This window comes from Apodemus sylvaticus, chromosome 4 (genome assembly GCF_947179515.1).
Source record: "Apodemus sylvaticus chromosome 4, mApoSyl1.1, whole genome shotgun sequence".
NCBI lineage: Eukaryota > Metazoa > Chordata > Mammalia > Rodentia > Muridae > Apodemus > Apodemus sylvaticus.
In genome coordinates this window covers 78,802,335-78,828,305 of record NC_067475.1, presented here as the reverse complement: position 1 = coordinate 78,828,305, position 25,971 = coordinate 78,802,335, and the positions used below count along the sequence as shown (strand labels likewise).

At 48.8% G+C, this 25,971-nt stretch overlaps 2 protein-coding genes across 4 annotated transcripts in view; one reads left to right on the top strand and one right to left on the bottom strand.

The window, feature by feature from the left end:
- Positions 1–69: 69 nt before the first annotated feature.
- On the bottom strand, positions 70–25,971 carry Syt11 (synaptotagmin 11). Of its 2 annotated transcripts, none has more exons than XM_052180108.1 (4): positions 25,375–25,971; positions 15,734–16,557; positions 3,090–3,210; positions 70–1,881 (listed from the first exon to the last, which is right to left on the bottom strand). In XM_052180108.1, exons 1-4 carry the CDS (start codon positions 25,406–25,408, stop codon positions 1,571–1,573), a joined length of 1,290 nt encoding a protein of 429 aa, XP_052036068.1. In that variant the 5' UTR covers positions 25,409–25,971; the 3' UTR covers positions 70–1,570. The 2 variants fall into 2 exon arrangements, with proteins under 2 accessions (XP_052036068.1, XP_052036067.1); XM_052180107.1 differs by having other exon boundaries at positions 3,087–3,210; positions 25,375–25,969.
- The window catches only part of Gon4l (gon-4 like), an 83,117-nt gene continuing 68,485 nt past the window's right edge, over positions 11,340–25,971 (top strand). Inside the window, exon 1 of one of the 2 annotated variants that reach the window (XM_052180097.1) lies at positions 11,340–11,360. The gene's annotated coding sequence lies outside the window, so the exon portion shown is untranslated. Of the gene's footprint in view, positions 11,361–24,560; positions 24,583–25,971 lie in introns of those variants that run through there. The other variant, XM_052180098.1, reaches the window with a different exon arrangement.

The window sequence follows — 25,971 nt, the reverse complement described above, 5'->3', positions numbered from 1 at the left end:
CCTTGCCAAGAATTGGCAGAAAACAAAACAAACAAACCAAACAAAAAGCAAATGAAAAGTTGGTGGGGGCGGAGTGGATTCAGATCTACACAAGCACAAGGGGAACCACCAAAGGCATTGTCACCAACCCTCTCCATGGAAAGTCAGCTTGTCCACCCCTCTCAGAAGCAAGCTAGAAAGTGATGGTCTTTAGGGAGGTGGGTGCTGCACTTACAGCTGATCTTTCAGGCCCTGGATCAAGCTATTTCCTATCTGACTGAGGTCTTCGTCAGGAGGTCAAAATAGGCACTGCCCATCCAAGCTCACCTTTTGTTTCTGAAGTCTCCTGTTCCTCTGGAAGTCTCCATGTGGAGACCCGGATCTGAACTCCAGTACAGTGCTCAAGCTCTGCACTGTACTGTGCAGTGGCGGAGAGATGGTGGGACTTTGGTTCCCACCCTTCACCGTGTGGGGAGACTCCCAGGTCTCCAGCCGTGTGCTTCTGCTGCGGAGAGTGGGGCTCTGAAGGCATTCATATGATCTTACTACTCAGCCCCACTTGGCTTTCTTAAGAGCCATTACTGTAAACCTCAGGGAGAAAGAGTCATTTCTGAGGCCCATTTCCTTAAGAAACAGAAAGCAACTTCTGAGGCAGCTGCATAATGAGGAGATGCCAGAGCTCCAGCGGCATCTCTGGAAAAGTAAAAGCCAGTGTAACCTTTCAAACCTAGGGCTGCTGACCACCGGTGAAGAGCCCGCCACGGAGGGCCACGTGGGCACCTTGTTTCCTCCCCATGGCCCTGACCTGCAAGTAGCATTCGGGATGTGCTGGCGCTCACAGGTCCCTCCCTCCCTCTAGGTGACCTCTCCACAGCACCTAGAGAAATCAGGGAGTCCTGAGCCCCGCCCCATGGCTGGCTCCTGTGCTCACCAGGGAGGGCTGTCTCTGGTCACTGGCTGCCTGTTACCCTTTTACAGAAGATGGTATCAGCACACACCCATTGTCTATCAGCACACCCATTGTCAATCACTCTTTCTCCTGGGAACCCCACTCACTTCTTTGCTTACTACAGACCTCAGGATTTGTAACTCAGCCAAAGAGCAGAGATGTAAGAGGTGACAGACAAAAGGACCGGGTGAGGGACGTGGGGCTTTACAAGAGCAGACTTTCTCCTGCAGTGGTGGGGAGCTGGGTAACGCAGAGAAGCCTGAGACAGAGGCCGATTCCAGGGGATCAGCAAATACAACTCGGCACAAAACACAATTTTCATGGATTAAAATCTGCAACTTGATATTGGTTAGGCTAATTTCTTGTTTGTATTAGACATGCAAGTATAAGGTTACATTGTTATATATAGACTTGGGGTCTTTCCTTCTCTTCCCCCCTCATTTTAAAAAACAAAAGATCGTCTAGTGCCTTGCAAAGAAGAAAGCAATCCTCACGCTAAGAACCAATCTGCAGCTGTGTGGGGTGTGAGGTTCTTCGTGTGGTTTGTTCTGTAAGAAATCTTCTTCTACGACTAAAATGAGGTTTTGAGTCAGCTTCTCTGTCACCTCTCCCCGCCATGCGCCTCCCCGCCTGGCCCCAGGGTTAGTACTCGCTCAGACTGTGCCACTTGGCTATGGGCTTGCGGGGACTCTCGCAGACCTCTCTCCAGTGTTCTGCACCACTGGTTGTGACACTGTGTGCCCCCAAGATCAGCCTCCCTACCACCTCATTCTTAGTAGTGCGATCGAAGTCAATGACAAGAAACTCGATGCTGATATCAGGCAGGAGGTCAGTAGGGATGTCATAGATGAAGGACTCGTTGAAGACGGGGTTCAAAGTGCACTTCTTTACGTGGGTTTTCTTCTTAGCAATGCGTTTTCTGCCGTAGTAGACGTTCACCTTGACATAAGGATCTGGAGCCCCCAAAGAGAAGAAGAAGAGAGACAGCCTATGACACGGTCCTCTGCCTTGTGGTGGTTCTGTGTTTAGAATCTTTTTTTTTTTTTTTTGGTCTTTTGGATTTGATTTTTATGAGACAGGGTTTCTCTGTGTAGCCCTGGCTGTCCTGGAGGTCACGCTGTAGACCAGGCTGGCCTCGAACTCAGAAATCCATCTGCCTCTACCTCCCAGAGTGCTGGGATTACAGGCGTGCGCCGCCACCACCCGCTGTGTTTAGAATCTTAACAGTAGTTCTCAACTTGTGGTTTACAACCCTTTGTGGGTTGAAGGTCCATTCAACAGGGGTCATAGCAAATATCCTGCATATCAGATATTTTTACTATGATTCATAACAGCAACAAAATTATAGTTATGAAGTAACAGTGAAGATAATTTTATGGATGGGGGTCACAACAACATGAAGAACTGTGTTAAAGGGTTGCAGCTTTAAGAAGGCAGAGAACCACTGGTTTAGATGGAAGAGACTCTGTTGTCCTCATCTTTGCTGACTGACCATCAAGTCTTCAGTGATTGCACCATAAATACACACAGACCGAACATGAGTCTGGCTGCCTAGCCTGGGAGTGAAGCAGGGGGAACCAAGCAGGTATGGAGTATAGAACAAGGTCTGCAGAAATCAGGAAGCGTGGGCAGTGGTGGCGCACGCCTGTAATCCCAGCACTCTGGGAGGCAGAGGCAGGCTGATTTCTGAGTTTGAGGCCAGCCTGGTCTACAGAGTGAGTTCCAGGACAGCCAGGGCTACACAGAGAAACCCTGTCTCAAAATAACCAAATTCAAAAACCCAACACCCACCCACCCCACCCCACCCCACCCCACCCCCACCCCACCCCCACCCCCACCCCCACCCCCGGAAAAAAAAGAAATCAGGAAGCACTGTCGAGGAATGGGGACAAACAGACTAACTGCAGTCTCTTTTACAAGCCTCACCTGAGGTAACTGCTCCAGCATACATGGGATTTAGAATGCCCTTGCTGGTTTACCACAAGCATCCCTGTAGCTGGGAAAACTTACTGGCTAGTCATGGGGAACAAACACAAACAGAAGAGTAGGTGGCCCATGAAAAAGGGCAGGGGTCTAGACATGGAATATGTCAGGGCCATGGTGAGGGGTAGGGGTAGCATTGGTTCAGTCAGAGAAATGGGTTGGAGTAAATAGCTGCTACCTGAGAGACCGGTGATATCCATCTTCGGCAAGTGTCTGGCTTTGAGAACCACCACTGTCATCCTCTGTGCGACGGGCTGGTATGACAGAGATACCTGGAGCTCCCCTCTGCTAATGCACTTCTGCAAGGGAGAGACCTCAGGTCAGAGTCCTGGTAGGAGAGCTGGAGACCAGACAGCCATGTGCAGAGGAGAGGGAAGAGAGGCTACATGTAGGTGTGCTCAGGGACAAGTAAGGGGATTCAGGCTAGGTACAGAAGTGCCATCAAGACAGCCGGAGCTCTGACACCTATATTGGTTGATTTAAAGCTGACTCCTGTGTCCATTCTCTCTCTCTCTCTCTCTCTCTCTCTCTCTCTCTCTCTCTCTCTCTCTCTGTGTGTGTGTGTGTGTGTGTGTGTGTGTGTGTGTGTGTGAGACTGGGAATTGAATTTAGGGCCTCCTGAATACTAGGCTAATACTCCACCAGTAGCCAGGCAGTCAGGTCTCTGGACTCCAGAGGCAGACATATGAGTTTGCGGCTAGCCTGGCTAGCCAGGGCTGCATAGTGAGAGCCTGTTTAAAAAAATGCTCTGCTGACTCCCTTAGGATGCACTCACTCACACTCCTCCTCTGCCCCCAGGGCCGCAAACTCTGTATATACAGGATGGCCTGGATCTGCTGATCCTCCTGCCTCCAGCTCCGAGCGTTCTGTGAACAGTTAAGCACTGCCAGCTTGGTTCAGGCTATTCCTTCTCAGTGTTTCATCACAAGTTACTAAACAGTCTTGTACTTCTCCTTCCTCCATAAAATAGAAGCCCTCCCTCACAGAATCTTTTTTATTTTATTTTTATTTTATTTTATTTGGTTTTTTTTTTTTTTTTTTCGAGACAGGGTTTCTCTGTGTAGCCCTGGCTGTCCTGGAACTCACTCTGTAGACCAGCCTGGGCTTGAACTCAGAAATCCTCCTGCCTCTGCCTCCCAAGTGCTGGGATTACAGGTGTGCGCCACCACTGCCTGGCTCCCTCACAGAATCTTTAGGAATGCTGGCTGGGTAGTCCAAATTTTGTAAGCGGCAGCTGTGTTCAGCATGTAGCAGCCTCTAATTTGGTTCTTAGGACTGAAGGTGGGGAGACTCGGTGGCTAAGGGCACTTGCCGTTCTTCCAAAGGAAGCTCATAACTGCCTGTAACTCTGCTCCCAGGGATCCAGCATCCACCACTGGACTTCAGCTGGACTCGCACACACAGTACACACTCACACAGACACAGACATTTAAAAACAAACTGGAGACTAGGCAGATGCCCTCTCGGTAAAGTGTTTGCTTTGAAAGCACGAGGTCCTGAGCTTGGGTTCCCTGGCATCTGTGTGAAACTTCAAAGGAGGATCCAGATCCCCACCCTGGCAACATGTGCCAGGGATCCCGGTGCTGGGAAGCAGAGACTGCCTGGCAGAATCTTGAACCCCCCCTTCCCCCCAGTTCCAGATTCAGTGACAGAGCCGATTTCAAAACCTAAAGAAGGCCTGGGTATGGTGGCGAGCCTTTCATCTCAGCATTTGGAGGCAGTGGCAGGGAGATCTCAGTGGGCAGCCTGGTCTACAGTGTGTGCTCTGCCAGGACAGCCGGGGCGCGCAGAGAGACGCTGTCTCACTAAACAACCAACCAAACCCACAGAGGGTGGGTGGAGACTGGCTCACTGAGCTCAGCAGCCGACTACCAAATTTAAACCCTGGAAAGTACGAAGTGAGCACACAGCTTCCCGCAGGCGCCTCTGACTTCATCTGTGCACCGTGGCAAGCACTGCCCACACTAAATTAAGAAATAAATGTTTGCTGGGCAGCAGCGGTGGTGGAGCACGCCTTTAATCCTAGTGAGTTCCAGGACAGCCAGGGCTATACAGAGAAAACCTGTCTCAAAAAAAAAAAAAAAAACCAAAATAAATAAATAAATAAATAAATAAATAAATAAATTTTAAAAAAGAAGAAAGAAAAAAAAATGTTGGGTTGGAGAGATGGTTCAATGGTTAAGAGCACTGGCTGTTATTCCAGAGGTCCTGAGTTCAATTCCCAGCAACCACACAGTGGCTCAAAACCATCTGTAAAGGGATCTTCTGGCATGATGCCTATACTTAAAAAAATAATAATAATAAAGAAACTTTAAAAAAAAGTTGTAGCAAGACCAAAGAAGACACTCCTGTCAGCTTGTGGTCTCCACACACAGACTTAAACTAGGCTTCATGAAACACATATGTAATGCCAGTACTTGAGGAGTCAGAAGCATCAGGGGTTCAAAGTCAGTCTCAGTTATATAGTTCAACCCCTGAAGTACATAGACCTTGTCTCAAAATATTTTCCCTTGAGTTGTGTGTGGTGGTGACTCAGACCTTTAATCTCAGTACTCAAAAGGCAGAGGCCAGTGAATCTTTGTGAGTTTGAGGTTAGCCTGGTCTATGTAGCGGAAAAGACTACATAATACAGACTTGTCTCAAAAAATTATTATGTCTTTGAAAACTATGGCTGGAATTGTAGTATAGTGGTAGTGCTTGTACTTAGCATGTGGGAGTTTCAGGCCATCCTGAGGTACGTGATGAGACCGTTTCAGAGCACCAAAAAGGGCTGGGGAGATAACTCAGTCCGTAAAGGGCTTGTTGCCCAGGCATGAGGACCAGAGTTCGGATCTCTCAAGACCATATATATACAAAGGGTGTTTGTGTGTGAGTGTGTGTGTGTGTGTGTGTGTGTATGTGTGTGCACATGCGTGCGCATAACCTGCCTTTAATCCCACCACATGGGACACAGAGACTGGGGTACCAGGAGCAAGCTGGCCAGTGTCTGACGAAGTCTGGGTGGTGAGCTCAGGGTTCATCGGGAGATCAGGTGGAGACCAATAGAGGAAGACACTGGACCTCAATCCTGGGCCTCCTCATGCACGTGCACCCCCATACATGTGAGAGCACGCGTGCGTGCACAAACCCCCCTACACACACCCCCACACCATTCAAATGTTTTGGAAATTGCATGGTGGGAAACAGGAGATGGGTTTGAATCTTCACTCTGCCTCACTACCTGACCTTGGGAAAGTCCTGGATATGAATCTCTGGCGCCTGCTGTGACTTCACAAGTTCTCCCTAACTTTGCCAGCTCTCCCTGCCTGTGCGCTGCAGTGCCCCTCTTCTCAGCCCACTCCCCTCTGCTCCTCACTGCCCTCCTCCTTGGTTCCCCAGCTTTAAAATTTGCCCAATACAAGTCTCGCTGTGTAGGCCTGGATGGCCTCTCTCCATCCCTGCCTCTGCTTCTTGTTGCTAGGGTCACAGAAATGCAGTGTCTCTCTCAGGCTGAAGAACACTTGCTTGTTTTCAGACTGTGCAGCCCTGGCTGGCTTAGAGCTCACCATGGCTGGCTCTGGACTCACTTGGTCCTCCTGCTTCTGCCTCCCAAGTGCAGCAGGAGTGTGCCACCGGCTCCTGGCTAGCTAGTGAGCAGCGTTTGAGTTCATAGCACACTCAGGGGTCCAGGGAGTGGGAGACTAAGCCCTTCTGTTCCACCCACGCCCATCACACTCAAAGAGGCAGAGCCTGGGCCACCAGCACGAGACCCTATTTTATTTTTAAAATTATTGTATTATTATTTTATGTGATTGGCGCTTTGCCCACATGTGTGTTTGTGCACCACATTCACACAGTGTTTGCAGAGGCCAGACAAGAAGGGGGCACTGGATCCCCTCTTCAACTTGAGGCACAGGCAGTTGAGAGCTGTTATGTGGGTTCTGAGAATGGAACCTAGGTTTTCTGGAGGAGCTAGGTGCTCAGAACCACTAGTTATCTCTCCAGCCTTGAAAACCTTCCCCCTTTTTAAAAGATGATTTTTTTCCTCCAGGTGTGGTGGTATTAAATCCCAGCACTCAAAAGGCAGAGGCAGGTAGACCTTTGTGAGTTCCAGGCCAGCCTGATCTACAAAGGACAGCTGCGGCCAGCTATGTAGGGACCTTATTTGAAAAAAAAAACAAAACTGACTTTTTTCCCTCTTCTGCTTCCTGCCTCTTCTCTCTTTCCATCTTTCCAGCCTCCTTTTCTAAATAGAAAGGCAGTCCTGGGGATTAAACTCAGGGCCAGGTACAACCCCAGTGGCAGCCTCTGGTATTGGAATGGAAGCACAGGAGGAACTAGTAGACTCAGATTGACATTTTATGGTTTTCTCTGCTCGACTGAAGTTCACATTTTGTACTTATTTCACTGTTTCACTGATCGGCACTTGATTGTACCTATGTGTCTGTGCCCAATAAAATCAGCTGTTTTCCTTGCCCACACGTGTGCCCAAAAGGAAGGGTTGGTTCCTTTTGGGAGTATTCGAAGAATCTGAGGAGAGACCCTAATTTCACTTTCACAGTTAGCTATAACCACATGGAAAGTAGCGCCTCTGGGAAACGCCTTCCAAAATACCAAGAAGGAGTTGCTCAACAGAACCGCTACTGGCTGGACGTGTCTTCATCAGCTTCAACTCACTAAAATTGAATGAGGGGCCAAGGAGACAGTTCAGCAGCTAAGAGCACTTGTTGCTCTTGGAGGGGACAGAGTTCAGTTCCCAGCAACCACATGGTGGCTCACAGCCATGCACAGTCCCCCCATCTAGGGACTCTAATCCCATCTTCTATTTCTGACTTCCACAGGCACCAGGCACACGTAGTGCATACACGTGGTGCATACACAGGCAAAACACTGAAACATACATGGATACTGCTTAATTGAAAACATTAAACGGAACTGGCATGCTGGCTGGAGACTCAGAGCCCTGCTTTCGCAGAGGAGCCGGCTCTGTTCTCTGCACCTACACAAATGTCTGTGCTCTATTTCCAGTCTCTGAGGACACTGCATGATGCAGTGCGCACATGTGGACAAACATTCACACACACACACACACACACACACACACACACACACACACACACACTGCTGGTAAATGGAAGCAGAATTCTTCGTCACATTAGCTATGGTTCTTGGTTCCCTAGCTAGGGATTGGTGTGAAGCAAATGCCAATGCCTTGCGCCTGCGCAGGCGGGTCCAGAGGCGCGGCTTCTGTTCTGAGTGACAGCACACACCGTAATTTCAACCCTTAGGAAGCTGAAGCAGGAAGATTGGCGTCTGAGGTCAGCTTGAGCTAACAGCAAGAGCCGCGTCAAAGCCCAACCAACCAACCACACAAAACAGCTGAAGTGGGTGTTGGGGAGGCTCCTTGTGGTCTCTGTGCTTGGGATAAAGGAGGAGAATTGGTTGTACACTATTACCCTCAGGCAGGCTGGAGAGATGGTACAGTGGTACAGCGGTTTATCACGGGCACTGCTTGTTCGGAGGGCCTGAGTCTGGTTCCCAGGACCTATGTCACGTGGCTCATTGTTATCCATGAGTCTGATTCCAGGTGACCTGATGCCCTCTTCTGGCCTCCTTGGACACTCATGCACAGGTATACACACACAAAAACAACATTATCCTCAGAGGCACAATCCAAGCATTTGGGAAGCATAGGCAGGAGGATCTCTGTGAGTTTTAGGCCAGGGCTATGTAGAGAGACTCTATTTCCAAACAAACAAAGCAAAGCAAAACAAACGACCCTGTTCTTATGGCTGGAGAGATGCGTCAGCAGTCAAGAACACCGCATCTCTTTCAGAGGACCTAGGTCCCATTTGTAGCGGCCACAGCAGCTCACAGCTGCCTGTAATCCAGGGGCTCCCATGCCCTCTGATTTCCATGGGCTCCTGCATGCCCATAGTTCATATAAATATACCCAAGCACACACGCGCATACACATAAAATAAATATGAGACAGACAGACAGACAGACAGACAGACAAGCTTTTATAGAGGAGCTGAGTTTGATTTCCTGCACCCATATCAGATGGCTCACAACCATACATGCTCACAACCATACATGCTCACATACCCATACATGCTCACATACCCATACATACTCACATACAAGCACACGCACACATAATTAGAAAAGAAAACATTTCCTTCTCATAGAGAAATGTTTTGGTCTTGTCCTTAGGGCTAAGGCGATCAACTTAGTTGAGGAATGGTTGTTTTTGCTGGAGTTGCCATCTTTCATAAATGGCCCTGCCTTCTAGTGGAACTGACAGACTTTTAGGGCTTGAACTGTGGAGAAAGAATAGGGTGGAATAAAACCAGTTCTACACCGAGGCGGGGCCTGTGGCTCGTTGGTAGAGTGCTTGGCTTGCTGAGCCTTCACAGAGCCCTGCATTGGACTCCAAGCCCTCTATAAAACTGAACACGGCTGAGAATACGTCTAATCTCAGTGCTGAGAGGAAAAGACTGGATACAAAATTCAAGGTGAAAATCCACTGTTCTCCAGGGTCTAGGGAAAGCACAGTTCTCAGGCCACATCGGGCTAAGTTCTTTGTAAGATAAGACCACCCCAGAAATTGACATCTGATCAGACGCAGAGCTGTGGAGCCCAGTCTCAACTGCTGAATGTTCCGGACATCTCCTGTACCCAAGGCTCGGGGATCATTCCAGAAGAAGGGACTGAAAAGACCGCAAGTTCCAGAGGACCAGGAAGTCTGTTGTGGGACTCCGTGTCCTAGAAATGTCGGAGAAGCCTCACCAACACGACTGCCTAGGCTGCCCAAACAGGAGCTGAACTGTTTAACAGGCTGTAGGTCAGGAGTTCAGGGTTATCCTGGGTTACAGAAGATTCTGCCTCAAACCTCCAATCCCAGGCCGGGCACGGCTGAGCAGAGGACGCTGCTCTCCCTGTAGAAGGCCTGGGTTTGGTTCTCAGCGCCCCGCTAGCTCACAGCCTCTATAGCTCTAGCTGTAGGGAATCCAGCACTGTCTCTGGCCTCCCAGGGAACCGGGCATGTGTGGTACACACAAACACATGTGGGCAATACACTCAGGAACATAAAAAAGTGTGAAGTATCCTTATTTAAAAAACATATATCAAACTAATTAACAAATCTGATCACATCTTAGAGCTGCCCACAGTGGCAATGCCCATAAACACAGCTGCTCCAAAGCCTAAAGGTAGGGGAAGGCAATTATGAACCTAGATCCAGTAGCTTGGGGGGGGAAACCTTCTCTCAAACCAAAACCAAGACAGACAACAGCCCCCCGAAAGCTATTTCTGTGGCGTAAGTTTCCTAGTCACTGTTTAAGGCCTTCCCCAGATCATCCGTTTTAGCAGAGTCCCTGCACCTGGCCTAGTTCTCTGGGAAAACAGACAACTTCCGGTTTTCTCCCCCACCTCATTCCTCAGTTACCAGTCTCCTGGCCTCCTCCATCTCCTCTGGCTCTTTTCCTCGGGCAACATGGCCACCCCAGCCAGCTGCCTCTGTGCTACGAAGCCTGTGGCCACAGCCTGATCGCCAGCCATCGTCCTGCAGGGAGGGCCAGATCCCCTTGCTCCCCCCGCCCCTCCCTTATGCTTTCTATTCAATTCTCAGTTCAGGAAATGCGGTCAATGGCTCTTTTGAGCCACTGCGGCTGAGAGCTAGGCTGTTTCCCAGTCCCTGGGCCCAGTCAGGCAAAGACCCTGTTGTTAAGCAAGCAAGGGGAAAGCCATGGAGAAGAGATCTTAGCCATGTTTGACAAAGCCTCTGTTGTGGCACAGTGGGATAGAACCAGGGTCCCGAAGGATGCACCGGGATCTGTGGGACCCCGTGGAGGACAGGTCCACTTCCTTGTAACTAGCTAAGCGCCTCTGCCAGAGTGATTTTCTAGCTAGAACCCGCACTGTGTGGGCCTCTGTGCACTCAATAAACCTTTTATTGGACTAGAAGTCTGCAGGACCCCTGCTGCTCTAAATCACAGCCATGAGAAAATGCAAGAGACAAAACCTGGACACTCCACGCCCCCTCTCTGCAGGAAAGAGCTCTCTTTGTGTCCCTGCAATATTAACATGTGTTTTCTTCTCCTTTCAGTCCCATCAGCTAGACCGGATGATCTGGAGGTCACATGCAGATCTGGGATTTTAACAATCCTCTCATTCCCGTGACGCTGCCCAGGTTAGCAACATGAGCCAAGGAACACTGAGGCCATGCCATGATTCCGTTGTCCCCTCTGCCAGGCGGCCCATCCCGGCTCTCTGCCTGTACCTCCTGTGCCAGGCTTCGTATGAGGAAGTGAGTTCACCTGTGATTGCGAAGTACAGTGTAAGAAAACAAAGCAGTTGCTTAAAGAATTATTTTTGCCAGGCAGTGGTGGCACACACCTTTAATCGCAGTACTCTGGGAAGCAGAGGCAGGCAGATTTCTGAGTTCGAGGCCAGCCTGCTCTACAGAGTGAGTTCCAGGACAGCCAGGGCTACACAGAGAAACCCTGTCTCAAAACAAAACAAAACAAAAAAACACAAAAAAAAAACCCCAAAAACCAAAAACCAAAAAAAAAAAAAAAAATTATTTTCAAGGGCTGGAGTGACCTCAGCAGTTAAGAGCAATGGCTGCTCTTCTGCACAACCTGGGTTTGATTCCTAGCACCCACATGGCAGCTCACAACTGTCTGTAACTTCAGAAGATCTAATGCCCTCTTCTGGCCTCTCTAGGTATTAGGCCCACAAGCATACATGCAGGCAAAATACCCATACACATAAAACAAAAATAATAAGAAAAACCATCAATTTTTAAAGGCACAGGCCTTTAACCCAGCGTGCTGCAGCTGCAGACAGAGACCTGGGCTGCATAGCTCGGGACGTAGATCTGCACGGTGAGGCCCTGTCTCAAAAATCCTTCCCCTAGGGCTGGTGTGTGGCTCAGTTAGAAGGGCACACAGCTACCTGTGCCCATGCCTTTGTGTAGCTCTGCACATGCTGGCCCAGCACTGTACCTACTAATCCATGTTCTCAGCAGTCCTGCCCGGGAGCCTTAGGAGGAAGGTTTGGTTGCAGTCACAAGTTGTAAGAGGATGTCCTGGGCTGGGGATGTAGCTCAGTGTGTGTCAGACCCTGAGTTAGCTCTCCAGCACAACCCCCAATGCCCCTCTTAAAAAGAAAAAAAAAGCCATTTAAAGATGAGCAGGAAAGTGCAATGTCTGGAGGAGTTCTGGCTGAAGCCCCTTAGGAGGATTTGGAAACAGCATTTGGGGGCTCTTTGGCTGGGGATCCTGGGTATGAATGAAGGACAGACTCCCTGGTGCTGATCAGAGATAAGGGCTGAGGAAGTGTGGGAGTCTGGCAAGCCCTGCTGTCCTGTCTGGGCCTCTCCTACTGCGATGTGTTGCTCGGATCCTAGCCCTGGCTTCAGTCTCACGAACGGAGTTAATAAAGTGGGGAGAACTTGGCTCTCCCCAAGAACTCCTGGCACTTTGGCAAGCGCCATTGTCTGTGCTCTCTGCCCAGGGCCTGTCTTTGAGGCTGCTTTGTGTGCAGCTTGAATCAGCTCCTTTCTGGCCAGTCTTTTCCCAGCTGCAGCTTGGCACTGAGCCACCCCTCCCCCGCAGTGCAGTGCGGCCTGTGAGCACAGTGGCCTGGAAGAGTTGGGGGGTGCTGCTGGGAACAGCTCTCCTTCTCCCAGGGCTAGCAAGGCTGAGCACTGGAGCCCTCTAAGTGGGGGCCAGGAAATATGAAGTAGGGAGCAGAGACTCAGGAAAAGCAGGCATCGAGGCAACAGAGAGGGGGACATTTCCCTTATGTCGTCTCCACTGTCTCTTTCTGCTATGTCCTTTTCTCCTTTTGAGCTAGGACGGCAAGCATTCTAGGCTGTTCTTGAACTTGTAGATAAGGAAGGCTGACTTCAAACCCCTGATCCCCCTGCTTCTACCCCTAAGTACTGAGGTTGTAGGTATGTCCCTCTACTTTCATTTCATATGGGACTAGGTTCTGTGCCTCATAGGTGAGCACTCTACCACCTCAGCCACACCCATGGCCCTGTGTGTGTGTGTGTGTTAGCGTATGTGTGTGTTAGTGTGTGTGTTAGCGTGTGTGTGTTAGCATATGTGTGTGTTAGTGTGTGTGTGTTAGCACGTATGTGTGTGTGTTAGCGCGTATGTGTGTGTGTGAGCATGTGTATATATGAGCATGTGTGTGTGTATGTGTGTATGTGTGCGCGCGCCCTCGAGTGTGTGTATATGTGTGTGTGTGTGTGTGTGTGTTTCTGAGACAGTTTCCTGTCCTCCGTTGACATTCAGCTTCCCATAGCTGAGGATGCCCTCCTAAGCCTTCTCATCTCACCTACCAAGGGCTGGGGTTTCAGTCCTCTGCCATGATGCCCAGTTCTAAAAGTCAAAATTAGCTGCTACAGGACTCTAGCACTCTGTCAGCAAAAGCAGGATTATTGCAAACTCAAAGGCAGCTTAGGCTACATAGTAAGCACTAGACTAGCCCAGTCTACATACTAAGCCCCAGGCTATCAAAGGCTACATAGCAAGACCCCATGTATCATGAAACAAAACAATAAATGGCCGGGCGGCAGTGGTGGCGCACGCCTTTAATCCCAGCACTTGGGAGGCAGAGGCAGGCAGATTTCTGAGTTCGAGGCCAGCCTGGTCTACAGAGTGAGTTCCAGGACAGCCAGGGCTACACAGAGAGACCCTGTCTCGAAAAAAACAAAAACAAAAAACAAAAAACAATAAACGTAAGTGCTGGAGATGCAGCTCATTTGGGAGCGTGCAGGCGTGCATGCGCACGTGAGCCCTGGGGTCTGACCCTAGCACTGCAGACACTGTGTTCTAGTGCACACCCAAACCCCAGCACTTGGGATGCAAGGAGGTCAGTGAGGGCTTCAAGGTCATCTTCAGTTCCATCAGATTCTTGGTCAACATTAAAAGACAAATCCCCCGTCCATTTTCTCTCTCGCGTATTTGAGAGTGACTCTCAAAACTCGTGGAGCAGTGGTTGTACACACCTTTAATTCCAGCACTAGAGGCAGAGGCAGGTGGACCTCCGATTAAGCCTACTCTATGGAGTGAGTTCTAGGACAGTCAGGACTCTCATATGCTAGACAAGTACTCTGTCGCTTAGTAACATGCTCCTGTGGTAAGTCTGTCTTAGGCTCCATCCAGCCTCTGGGTTGCAAACTAACATGGCCAACAATGTCATTTTCCTCCAACAAGGTGAGAACTTCTTAAGGGTAATGATACGCCAGCCAGGCATGCTCCCTGGTTCCTTATCACGACCTAACTGGGGAGGGCAGCTGAGGGGAACAGACTGAGAGGAGCTAGGTGCCTACAGTTGCGCAGCTGGGGAGCAGAAGCTGAGACTTCCAGTCAGGCAGTCAATTCCAAGCACCAGTGTGCACCAGCAGCCCTGCTCCCCACCACCAAGTGAAAGACCTGGATGAGCTGCCAGGAGGCGTGGTCGTCTACGCTCTGGAGGCGTGGTCGTCTATGCTCTGGAGGCGTGGTTGTTTATGCTCTGTACTCAGGGTGTTAAATTCCAGAGCAATATTCCTGCAAATGCAACCCAGGGAGAGGAGGAGGAGAAGAAAGGTCTCTGTGTTTAAGGTTAGGGCTTGGAGAGTGAAGTCATAACGTGCTTATAAAAAGACGACCACGCCCCTGGTTCTGGAAAGGCTCAGAACAGGGAAGTGGGAAGGGGGAATGGGGGAACAGGGGGAGGGAAGAGGGCTTATGGGACTTTCGGCGAGTGGGGAGCCAGGAAAGGGGAAATCATTTGAAATGTAAATAAAAAATATATCGAATTAAAAAAAAAAAAAGACGACCACAGGGGCTGAAGAGATGGCCGGGCTGGGCGGTTAAGGGCTTGTGTTCTCAGGGGACTCGGTTCAGTTCTAAGCACCCACATTAGGCAGAACTCCAGCTCCAAGGAATCCAACACCCTCTGAATCCAACATCCTCGGGCACACGTGTGCAGGCGCACACACCCACACACCCACATGCCCACACACATGTACACACATACAGAAATAATAATAAAAATATTTTTCAAAAAATGCTCAGGGAGCGTCGAGATGGCTCCGTGGGTAACTGTGCTTGCTCCCATTTCTGACTTGAGTGGAAAGAGAAAATCAGCTCCTGCTAGTTGTTCTGTCATTTCCACAGACATGCTGTGACACACGTGTTCCCATAACTTACAAATAAATAATATATAAATGTAACAAAAAGACATACAAAACAGAAAAAGGAAAAGGTTGGGCTTGGTGGTGCACACCTATAATCTCAGCACTTGGGAGGGAGAGGCAAGCAGATCTCTGTGAAGTTGTGGCCAGTCCATTAATGAGTTCCAGGATAGCCAGGGCTATAGAGAGAGACTCCCACTTAAAAAAATCATAATAACATTTACACCCATCTAGGAAAGGAAGCTGAGGATAAAGTGAATTAATTTTTATACTTTTTCAGCAGTGGGGTGCATGTTACTCAAGATCACAGGTTCTAGAACACCAGGTTAGCCCTTTGTCCTTAAATTGTGATGGGCCCAGGGCTGGTGGAGCAGTATGTTCCAAGCAAGCTGGGTGTAGCACTAGGATACCAACCACTACGTGAAAGTTTAGAAGGCAACTTGCCCTTTCCTTTCCCAGACTTTGCTTCTTAGAGGACCACACCTGCCTGGCCTTCTGTTATACTTTGACCACAGCTTAGCTAAGAACTAAGTACTACTCTGACACCTGTCTTTGCTTCTGTCTCTCTTCTGACCCTCCTCACTTCGCTGAGAGCTGGTGTGCCCCCTTTGACCATCCCTCCCCTGCACACTCTCCCTCCTCACCTGGATGTTCCTCTTGATGATGTCCCTGGTCAGCTGAACCTTGCCTGTGCTGGGGTCCACTCCAGCCAATGGCACCATGACCTCCCCGATGACATCATCCCGAGAGAAGCGATCAAAACTGAGCACGAGGAAATGCAGCACCAGGTCCTGCAGCTGGCTGTATGGAATGCCATAGAAGGTGAAGGTCTCATCGAACACGGGGTCCAGGGTCTTGCGCAGCACCCGTGTCTTCACTCGATGCCGCTTGTCAGGAAGAATGGTCATTTTGATGTAGGGATCGGAGCCCTGAGTCTGGTCGTCCATCACTGGCAGCCCGTGGGCTTCTTGGATTGTCACCACCAGAGCTTTCTTGGGAAAGTTGTAGTCCACTGAGAAGGTAAGGGATCCCAGCATCACGTCTTCCTCTGGCGACGATGGGGAGGTGGGTTTGCTTTCACCGGGGGTCAGGCTTGTCATGGGGCTCCTTAGTTCCTCCCCAGAGTCTCTTTTGATGGGTAACTGGTCTATACAAGATGCAGGGCTAGGCCCTCTGGGATCCTTGTCGTGGCTCAGCAGGCCAGACTCCGCGTTTATTAACAGGTTCCCTCGTCCACTTTCCCTCTGAGGGCCATCTTTGTCTCTCCGGACTTTGATGATTTTCTTCTTGTTGCTGAGGGTCTCTGGGTAGATGCTAATGCCCTTCAGCATATGAATAAACTTGTATGGCGGGGTCTTGTGCTTCCTCTCTGCCCGCTGGTGGCAGCATGTCCACACAAAGACAGTCACAGAGACACACACTACCAGCACAGAGGCCCCAATGAGGCCGGCGGCCACTGGTGACACATCTGAAGGCAGAGACCAGAGTTATGTCAAAACAGGACTTCCATTGCTGTCAAGAGAGTGCCTTTCCTGGGGGGCCAAATTAATCCCCACTCCAGTCTCCACAGTGGGAACTGTCTGGGCTTTGAAGCTTTTCTGCATACTGCTCAGGAGGTGACCCAAACCCTTGCTTTCCTGCTAAAGCCACAAAACACAGTGCTTAGCTACTGTTGTTTGAGATCCTGGCTGCCCTGCAAATTGTCATATAGACTAGGCTGGCCTTGATCAGGAGGGCCTTCCAGAACACCCAGCACAGACTTCAGCAGCCTGGCAGGCGGCTAGTGCTGACTGACTGGCAGCTGTGTGGAAAGAGGGGATGATGTTGAATTTCGTTGGTCCTGGAAGGGTGACCACTGAATGGTCAGAGTGGGTCTGAAGATGGCAGGGTACTGAGCCACGATGAGGCCTCAGGCCTGCAAACATGAGGGAGGCTGGGCCAGGAGGCTGCTGCATGGCCAGGACCAGCCTGACTCTGACATCAGGTCAGTCTGGATTACCATGAGACTCCACCTTTAAAGGGGGAGGGGCTTGTGGGATAGCTCAGAGAGGGAAGGCGCTTGCCTTCAGGTCCACAGGCCTGAATTCATCTTCAGAAATCACATGGGAAGCGACCCCTCCTGTAAGTCCTCTGACCTCTGTACTTAGCGCGTGTCTCACACAACACAATGAATAAATGTCGAAATGGAAAATGGGAAAGAAAAAGAAGGAAAGAAAGAAGCTCTGGGTCTGCAGAACATATACTTTTAAACTTGTTATAAAACTTCGGGTCCTAGGTCCTTAAAATACAAGTGTCCACTACATGCTGGAGTCACAATTACTTTCCAGCATTTTAAATAGGAAGAAAATGTCAAATGTCATTTTCTTTGCTTTCTTGTTTCTCTCTTTCTTTCTCTTTCTTTTCCTTCTTTCCTTCCTTCCTTCCTTCCCTCCCCTCCTCTCTCTCTCTCTCTCTCTCTCTCTCTCTCTCTCTCTCTCTCTCTTGAAACAGTGTCGCACTGTATAGCCTTGGCTGTCCTGGAACTCCATTTGTAGACCAGGCTGCCCTTTAACTCACAGCCATCTGGATGCCTCTGACTCCTGAGTACTGAGATTAAAGGATCTGACATGTGCCTGCCTCAAATATAATTTTCTTCTAAAACCTTCTTTGAATAGCTTATTGATTGATCATTGATTCCCGGGCTATGTAGCCAATTCAGAGCAGCCAGCATGCCAGGCAGTCCACTGCTGGGCTATATCCCTAACGGTCACTGTTCTTTTTAAAAGCATGACCTTAGGAGGGTGCTGGTAGTGCATGCCCTTAATCCCAGCACTCAGGAGGCAGAGGAAGATGGATCTCTGTGAGTTCCAGGACAGCCTGGTCTACAGAGGGAGTTCCAGGACAGCCAGGGCTACAAAGAGAAACCCTGTCTTGGAAGGAAAAAAAAAAAGGCTGCACGCATAATTAGAGCTTAGGTTTGAGTTCAGTGTCACATAAAAGCAAGTGTGGTGGTTGTGCCTACAGTCCCAGCACTAGGAAGTGGCAGCAGGAGGGGGAAAGGCTCAAGGTATCAAGTTCAAGGCCAACCTGGGCTACCTGAGATCCTTTCTCCACAGAAGTAATTACATTATTGCAAAGCTGGCCTCAAACTCACTAATCTTTGGCCCTAGCTTCCTCTGTGTGGATCTAGCCATAGTACTAGTTTTCATAATTTTACTGTTTATTATCTTCCCTGGAATGCAGCCCTTATAAGGGTGGGTCATCTTGTTCTTTGGTGTAAGACAGCGTTTAACACACATGCAGGCGTGTAAAGATGCTGCCTGCTAGATAGACAACTAAAGACAGAACAGCGATCTGTCTCCCTTGCTTCCCTCTCCCCTGCCATTAGAACTGTCTTTCCCCTAAAACTTGGACCCACCGGACTTAAGTTCATCAAAACTAAATGGGTTTTACTACTTAAGGCCTATAGTTTCACTCTTACATTTTAGGGGAAGAACTGGAAGTCTGAAGAACTAAGGAAATAAATACAATTTTAGCACTTTGCAGATTCTTCCTAAATACCCTCATCTGCAGGGCTGACGGTCTCAATTCCTTGAGGCCATGGGCCCAGGCTCACCTCAGGAGAGAGGCATCTCCTGCCGCATGTGAACACTACTCATCACCATCTTTGTTTTCCACCTGTTTATCACCCTGACCTGTGTGTTCGTTTGCTTTTCTACACTAGATAAACGTAGGAACGGAGCTGCCTTCCATCTGTCTCGGCTTCTCAGCTGCCAAGAAGCAAACCGTTCTGGTCCAGTTTGAACTGTTATGCCTACCTGCTCCAACATGGCCACAGACGTGGGCCAGTGGACAAACGACTATGTTCTCTGAAACCATGAGCCAAAATAAACCTTTTATCACAACCAGAGACTTGGTCTCCTGTTTGCTTCAGTGATGTACAGTTTAGAAACAAGGGTGTGCAGGCACTATGACTGCAAACATCCAAGGTAAATACAAAACCCTCTGGACACGGAAAAGTCACCCATCTATAGGCAAGAACCTTAGCTGGGCAAAAATGACATGTCAGGTGACCACAGGCTTGGGCCCACACTAGGCTTGTTCTGGCTTACATTGTAAGCACACAGTATACCTCTTGTAGGCGGCAGTGTAATTGAATTTGCACTGGGCATTCTGCACAGCACTGACAATAATGAAACGATTCTGTCCTGAGTCAGATATTTTAATGTGTACTTATTAGGTCCCTGGAAGGCATAATGATACAGACTTTTTATTACAAATCAAAGAACTCCTTGAATAAATGAATAGGACCAATGTTGACCCTGGTTTATTATCCAGGCACCTGAGAATTTAGAAATCTTCCTAGGACTACAGATTGGCTAATGCCACTGACAGGATTTAACTTCTGCCTCTATTGCCAACAGAATCCAGACTCTGGGTTATGTATATGGATACATTATACATAATTGGGATACTTGGGAAAAAAATAAAAACAGGGTAAAGGTGCTTCCTGCCAAGACTGTTGAAGCTATGTGGTGGGATACTTCTGACTTCCACTTGTGGTTTTTAAAACATAGTTAAGGCTATGCACACATGAATAAAGAAATACGATTAAAAAAATTAAAGTGCACTATTAACAATAGAAGAACAGGCTAGGTGTGGTGGCACAGGCCTTTGATCCCAGCACTTGAGAGGCAAAGGCAGGTATATTTTTGTGAGTTCAATACCAGCCCATCTACAAACAGTTCCAGGACAGCCAGAGCTGTTACACAGAGAAACCCTGTATTGGGGGGGAAAAAAATTAGAAAAGCAGAGTGCTAGAAACCCTATCAAATGAAAATTTAAAGACACTAAAAAACTGATTAACTTAATCATAAATACTTTAGGCATTTTCATGAAGAGCATTTGATTTGATATTACTTTGTAGAACAGACCTGCAGCACAGGCTGCAGGAAACAGACACTGGACTCCTTAAAAAGTCAAGCCAGGGGCAGTAGCACACAATTGTAATCAAACATGCAAAGTTAAAGGCTAGCCTGGGGGCTGCTGAGATGGAAAGGCTGTTAAGAGAACTGGACCCAGGTTTCACAGGCCCAAGGTTCAATTCCCAGCACCCACATGATGCTAAGGAAATCCATGTGTAAACAACTGCATGGTCAATCAGAATGGCTCCAATATGAAGACATGGCTCTCCACTGCCCAGTCAGGAGCTTTCTGGCAGATTGTTTGCTATTGTTTAGTGAAGGTGAACAGTGACTGACTGACTGAGAGAGGGCAGAGGGAACTAACAAGGTAAACATCAGGACAGGCTTCCTGTCTTAGTTTCCCAAGTGCTGGGATTACAGGGGTGAGGCATCACACCTTGTGGATAGGTATGTGTGTGTAGTGTGTACAAAGTCATGTCCTCATGTCCTCAGGGGTAGGGACTGGAGGGGGTAGAGGGCTTGAGGGGGTAGGGGTTGGAGGAGGTAGGGGGTTGGAGGGGGTAGGGGGCTGGAGGGGGGAAAGGGGCTGGAGGGGGTGGGGGTTGGAGGGGGTAGTGGTTGGAGGGGATGGGGGGCTGGAGGGGGTAGGGAGCTGGAGGGGGTAGGGGTTGGAGGGGGTAGGGAGCTAGAGGGGGTAGGGGGTTGGAGGGGGTAGGGGTTGGAGGGGGCAGGGGGTTGGAGGGGGCACTCTCCACCTGCTGAGCTACTTCGCTGGCCCAAGACAGGTATTTTCGAGAGGAATTTGAAAGGAAGTCTAAAAGCCAAGACTGGGAGCTGTCTGCACAGTTCTTTGGCTCTACTGTGTAGTGTCACTGAGGGGACCTACTGCTACTTACAGTGTAGGTGGAGAGAAGGCAGGCAGTGCCATGGTTCCGGAAGGCTGACAAGGGAAGTGAGGCAGGTGCCCGTGGCCGCCTCAGGTGCTCACTCTGCCAGTCCCACCTCTGTCCTACACTCACGTGCAGTTCCCTTTGTCCCCAACACCTAAGACAGTGAACTAGAAACAGCAGATGGTGAAATTCAAGGCCCTCTTCCTTGCTCTAATGAAAAGTTTGGTAGGAAAAGGAAGTTGGAACTAATGCCTGAAATGAGTCATGTATGTATGTATGAATGTATTTATGTATGCATGCATGCATGTGTGTATGTATGTATTTTTTGTTTATTTTTTTTCAAGACATGTTTTTGCTGTGTAATCCTTGCTCTCCCGGAACTTGTTCTGCCTGCCTAGTACTGGTATTCAAGGCCTGCACAGTACTGCCCAGCTCACTGCTCAGTGAGTTTTTTAAGTAGCTGTGGGGCTGGTGATGTAGCTCCATTGATAGAATGCTTGCCTTCACTGCTCAAGACCAGAGTGTGATCTCCAGCACTGTATGTACCTGGGTGCGGTGGCCCATGTTTGCAAATGCAGCACTCAGAAGCAGAGGTGGGAGGATCAGGAATTCAAGGCCATCCTCAGCTACAGAGCAAGTTCGAGGCTAGCCTGGGCTACATGAGAACCTATCTCAAAACAAACAAACAAATTGGGGCTAGGGAGATGGCTCAGTGAATAGAAGTGCTTATTATGCAAGCACAAGAATGTGAGTTTGAGTCTGGGGAACCCACGTAAAAGCTCAGAGCACAGCCCATGCATCTGAATGTCTGGCAGTCGTATGGGAAGATAGGAATCTAGAAATTCAAGGCTCAGCTAGCCTTCCATATGCAGAAGAAAAATAACAAATGAGCGCCGGGTGTGGTGGTGCACACCTTTAATCAGAGCACTGGAAAGGCAGAGGCAGGAGGATCTCTGTGAGTTTGAGACTAATATGATCTATAGACAAGCTCAGAGGCAACCATAATTCCATAGAGAGATACTGTCTCAAGCCAGACAAAACAAAACAAAACAAAACAAAAGCCAGAAGTAAGAACGAAAAGATAAGCCAGATTGAGGCCAGCCTGGTCTACAGATCCAGTTTAGGCCAGCTGGAGCTACATAACTAAACTAAACCAAAAAACTAAACCAAACCAAACCTAAAATAAGTATAACAAGAAGATGCTTCCTGAAGAAGGCTAATGACACAGACTGACATCCGAGGCAGTCCCGTGTTGCATGTCCGTGCACACAGTGAATGAATGATTCAAACAATAAAGGAGAAAATCATTTATTCTCCTGATTAGCTACTTCTGGTTTTCAAGGTCATGTCTAATTGAATGTTGACCTATGTATCTGTCAAGTGCTGGGCTTTAAAGGTAACAAATGAAAATGTCAGAGCGACCGTTCTCTTTGGGCAATCTGTAAGGGTCTAGGGGTCTGGAGACACAGGAGATATTCCCAATTCCTTCAGCTTCTGCTTGGATCAGAATTTGTTTTTTTAAATTAGACTATTTAATTTCTTTAAAAATAGGGCTGGAGAGATAGTGCAGTGGTTAGGAGCACTGACTGCCCTTCCAGAGGTCCTGAGTTCAATTCCCAGCAACCACATGGTGGCTCACAACCATCTGTAATGGTATCTGATGCCCTCTTCTAGTGTGTCTGAAGACAGCAACAGTGTACTCATATACATAAAACAATTTTCTTTCTTTCTTTCTTTCTTTCTTTCTTTCTTTCTTTCTTTCTTTCTTTCTTTCTTCTTCCTTTCTTTTTTTCTGAGACAGGGTTTCTCTGTATGGCTGTCCTGGAACTCCCTCTGTAGACCAGGCTGGACTTGAACTCAGAAATCCATCTGCCTCTTAAGTGCTGGGATTAAAGTCATGTGCCACCACTGCCTGGCAATTTCTTTAAAAATATATTAACATTTATTTATTTAATATTTATGTGACTATTCTAGATATACAAGTGTTTTGCCTGCTTGTATGTATGTGCACCACTTGTGTGCCCAGTGCCTGTGAAACTCAGAAAGGGACACTAATTTCTTTGGGTTGGAGTAATGATCTTTGTGAGCCTTCTTGTGTGTTCTGAGAATTAATCTTAGGACTTTTGCAAGAGCAACAAGTGCTCCTAACTGTTGAGCTAACACTTTAGTTTCCTGAGTATTTTTTGTTTGTCTGTTTGTTCATTTTTTTTTTTTTTTTTTAGAAACAAGAGTGTTATGTAGGCCAGGCTGGCCTCAAAATGGCTATACAGCCAAAGCTGGCCTTGAATTTTTTATTTTTTGTTTTAAATATTTAAAAAGCATATTACTATGTGTGCATGTGCATGCGTGTGACATGCCATGAGTATATGGGCAAAGGTAATGACAACTCTGTGGAGTCCTTTTTCTCCATCCACCTTTATGTAGGCTCTAAGGCTAGAACTCAGTCAGGTTTGAGCCCAAGTATTCTACATACGGATCCATCTTCTGGGCCCTGGTCTTTTAATTCTGAATGTTCTAAAGTCCACCTTCCCAGTGCTAGGATTGTAGTGTGATCCACCATGCCACGATCACGTTTTTACTTTGTTTTATTTTTTTCAAGACAAGGTTTCACTCTTTAGCCCACACTGATGGGGACCCACTCAGGCTTACTTGGAATTCATAACAATTCTACCTCAGTCTTCCAAGTGCTGGGGGAAAATGCCTTGAGCCACCATTCCTGGCTTCTTGGTTTTAGAGACCAGTCTCATGACCTTGTCTAGTTACTTTTTGAAGTCAGGAAGTAGCCCTAAGCTGGCCTTGAACTCAGAAAGTAGCCCTAAGCTGGCCTTGAACTCAGAAATTAGCCCTAAGCTGGCCTTGAACTTAGAAGTAAAGAAACCACAGTCTAGGTTCTGTTTCATCTACTTTCAAAAGGCTCTAAAATTGCAATTAGAGAAAGGACTCTGCTGGAAAAAAAGAGCTTTAGGAGCAAAAGAATGTGAAGAAAATCCCGGGTTTCTCATGTGATCATAAAATGGATTTCAGTTTGGGGAAACTCAAAACTTAAAGGATAGAGACAGAGAGCAAAGCCAAAGAAATACAATAAGATCCAGCCTTGAGGTCAAATGGGAACAAGGCTGAGGAGTGTGAAGACCCATTGTCCGGATGCTCGCTCTGAGATCTGATGTCTTATTATGTTGAGAGAATACAGAACATTGGGTTCTGTTCAGTTCTATAGACCTCCTACTTGGGAGGAGAAAAGCCTTTTTTTTTTAAAGATGGTTTATGTCTGTACCCTTAATTTGGGGACCTAATGCTCACACCTGAATTGTCTGTCTCTTAAGGAATATGAAGGTTCTAGGTTTGCTTTGCAACAACTCTTACTTGATTACTCCAATCAAAGGACAGTTTTATTTTACTTATTTATGTTGTCCGGAGCACAGCATGAGAAGTTTGCGTTCCTGGATCGCTATGGAGGAGTTCCCCAAGAGGAAACGACTTGGCCAAGCCTCTCTAGCGTTCCTTCCCACCTATTTACCACAGCACTTTCTGCCCCAGGGAGTGTAAAAGTGCTCTCAGAGCCCAGAGGGCTAGGTCGTGGACCAGAGGCTCCGAGATGACGTAATGCTTTCTGTGGTACACAAAGCGGCCTCCCCCAGGCTGGGCCTCTCCAGCCCCTCCCCCAGGCCAGGACTGCCTCCCTCGCCAGCACCAGCGCGGGTGAGTGCCCCTTTTTGAAAAGCCAGACCAGGGAAACAGGGAACAAAGGCCCCGGAAGGGGCGCCTAGGCACTGCCAGGAGGTTCAGAAATAGACATCACGTCATCTCTCCGCCCGGCGGCGCCAAGCGCCATTTGGTAACACCACGAAGGACTACACCATTACGATGCAGAATGAAGCATGCAGGGCTAGCATTTTACCCCAGCCCTAGCAACCCTTTGACCGGCTTAAGGAATGGCTTCATTTGTGCTCCCCACCCCCGCACCCTTCTTTCCCTGGAGGCCTCCGCCTCCCCTGGCTTCCAGCCATACAGCCCATAGTCTCCACGCTGCCATCTTGATGTCCCATCCCCCTTGCCACTTTCCTCTCCTGCAGCCCTCAGAAGTAGGAGGGGGAGGAAGGGGCACCGCCCTGCGTGCCCCTAGGGGGAGGGCTCGGCCTACCCCACCTCTCTTCCTCCAGAAAGGGGGTGGGTGGGATCCGCATCCTCCGCTACCTTGCCATTTCTCCCCTCCAGCCGTGCTGACAGTGCACCATCAAGCGTTGACCATCAAGGTTTTAGCCATCCTGGACTTGCCTATCCTCGGTGGCACTCTGCCCTTGCCAGCACCTGCAGCCCACAGCTGAAATTCAGAGGTTATCCACAGCCTTCTACTCACGACCTCGGGCCCTATTCTGGCTGGGTTGGCAATTAAAGAATCCCATTTGGACTTTCCTCCCCGCCCATTCCTCAGCTATCTGGCATTGAAACGGCACTGATCGCCCCCAGATTAGTTTGTCAGGCTCTACTTACCAAAGCTGGGGCGTATATTTGTGATCTCAGCCATGTTGTAATCAGAGGCTGTTGATAGAGAAACACTTTTGCAGAGGTCAGACAACTTTGGGAATCTCGGTCAGTACCGAGGCCGCGGCTGTAGACCTCCAGATCAGGGGAGGGGAAGGTGCATGGCGGACTGCCCCTGCGACAGGACGATCCCTGGTTGCTAGCTGCGCTTTCCTCTTAGATGCTCCAGGGATGCACTGAGCTAAGGATGCAGGTGCAGTCAGACTGGTCCTGATGAGAGATAGGCTCCGCCTCTTTCCGAATGGCCCTCGGCAGAAGACTCCGCCTCTGCCCGAAAGATTCCGGAAGCTCTTCGAGAGAGGACTCCTCCCTCTGCCGAGTTTTCCCGAGGATGAGTCTCCGCCCATTCACAGGCTGTGGGCGTATGTGGCTAGAATTTCAAAGCCCAATAAGAAGTGTAGGTGTTGTGCTAGCTCTGTCGCACATTCCTGTGACTATAGCACTCGAGTGGGTGAGGAAGGAGAGTCAAGGACAGTCTTGGATAGTTCTCAAAACAGAAGGGCAGGAAGATAGTCGCTTTAGCGTCTTCTGAAGCTGTGATTCTAT

What these genes read in the sequence shown, in the direction of transcription:
- Syt11 (XM_052180107.1), bottom strand. Translation starts at nt 25,408, where the DNA reads ATGGCTGAGATCACAAATATACGCCCCAGCTTTG. An exon ending in AAATATACGCCCCAGCTTTG is followed by an intron (nt 16,558 to 25,374) that starts GTAAGTAGAGCC and finishes CTCTGCCTTCAG; the next exon opens with ATGTGTCACCAGTGGCCGCC. An exon ending in TATCACCGGTCTCTCAGGTA is followed by an intron (nt 1,882 to 3,086) that starts GCAGCTATTTAC and finishes TGGGGGCTCCAG; the next exon opens with ATCCTTATGTCAAGGTGAAC.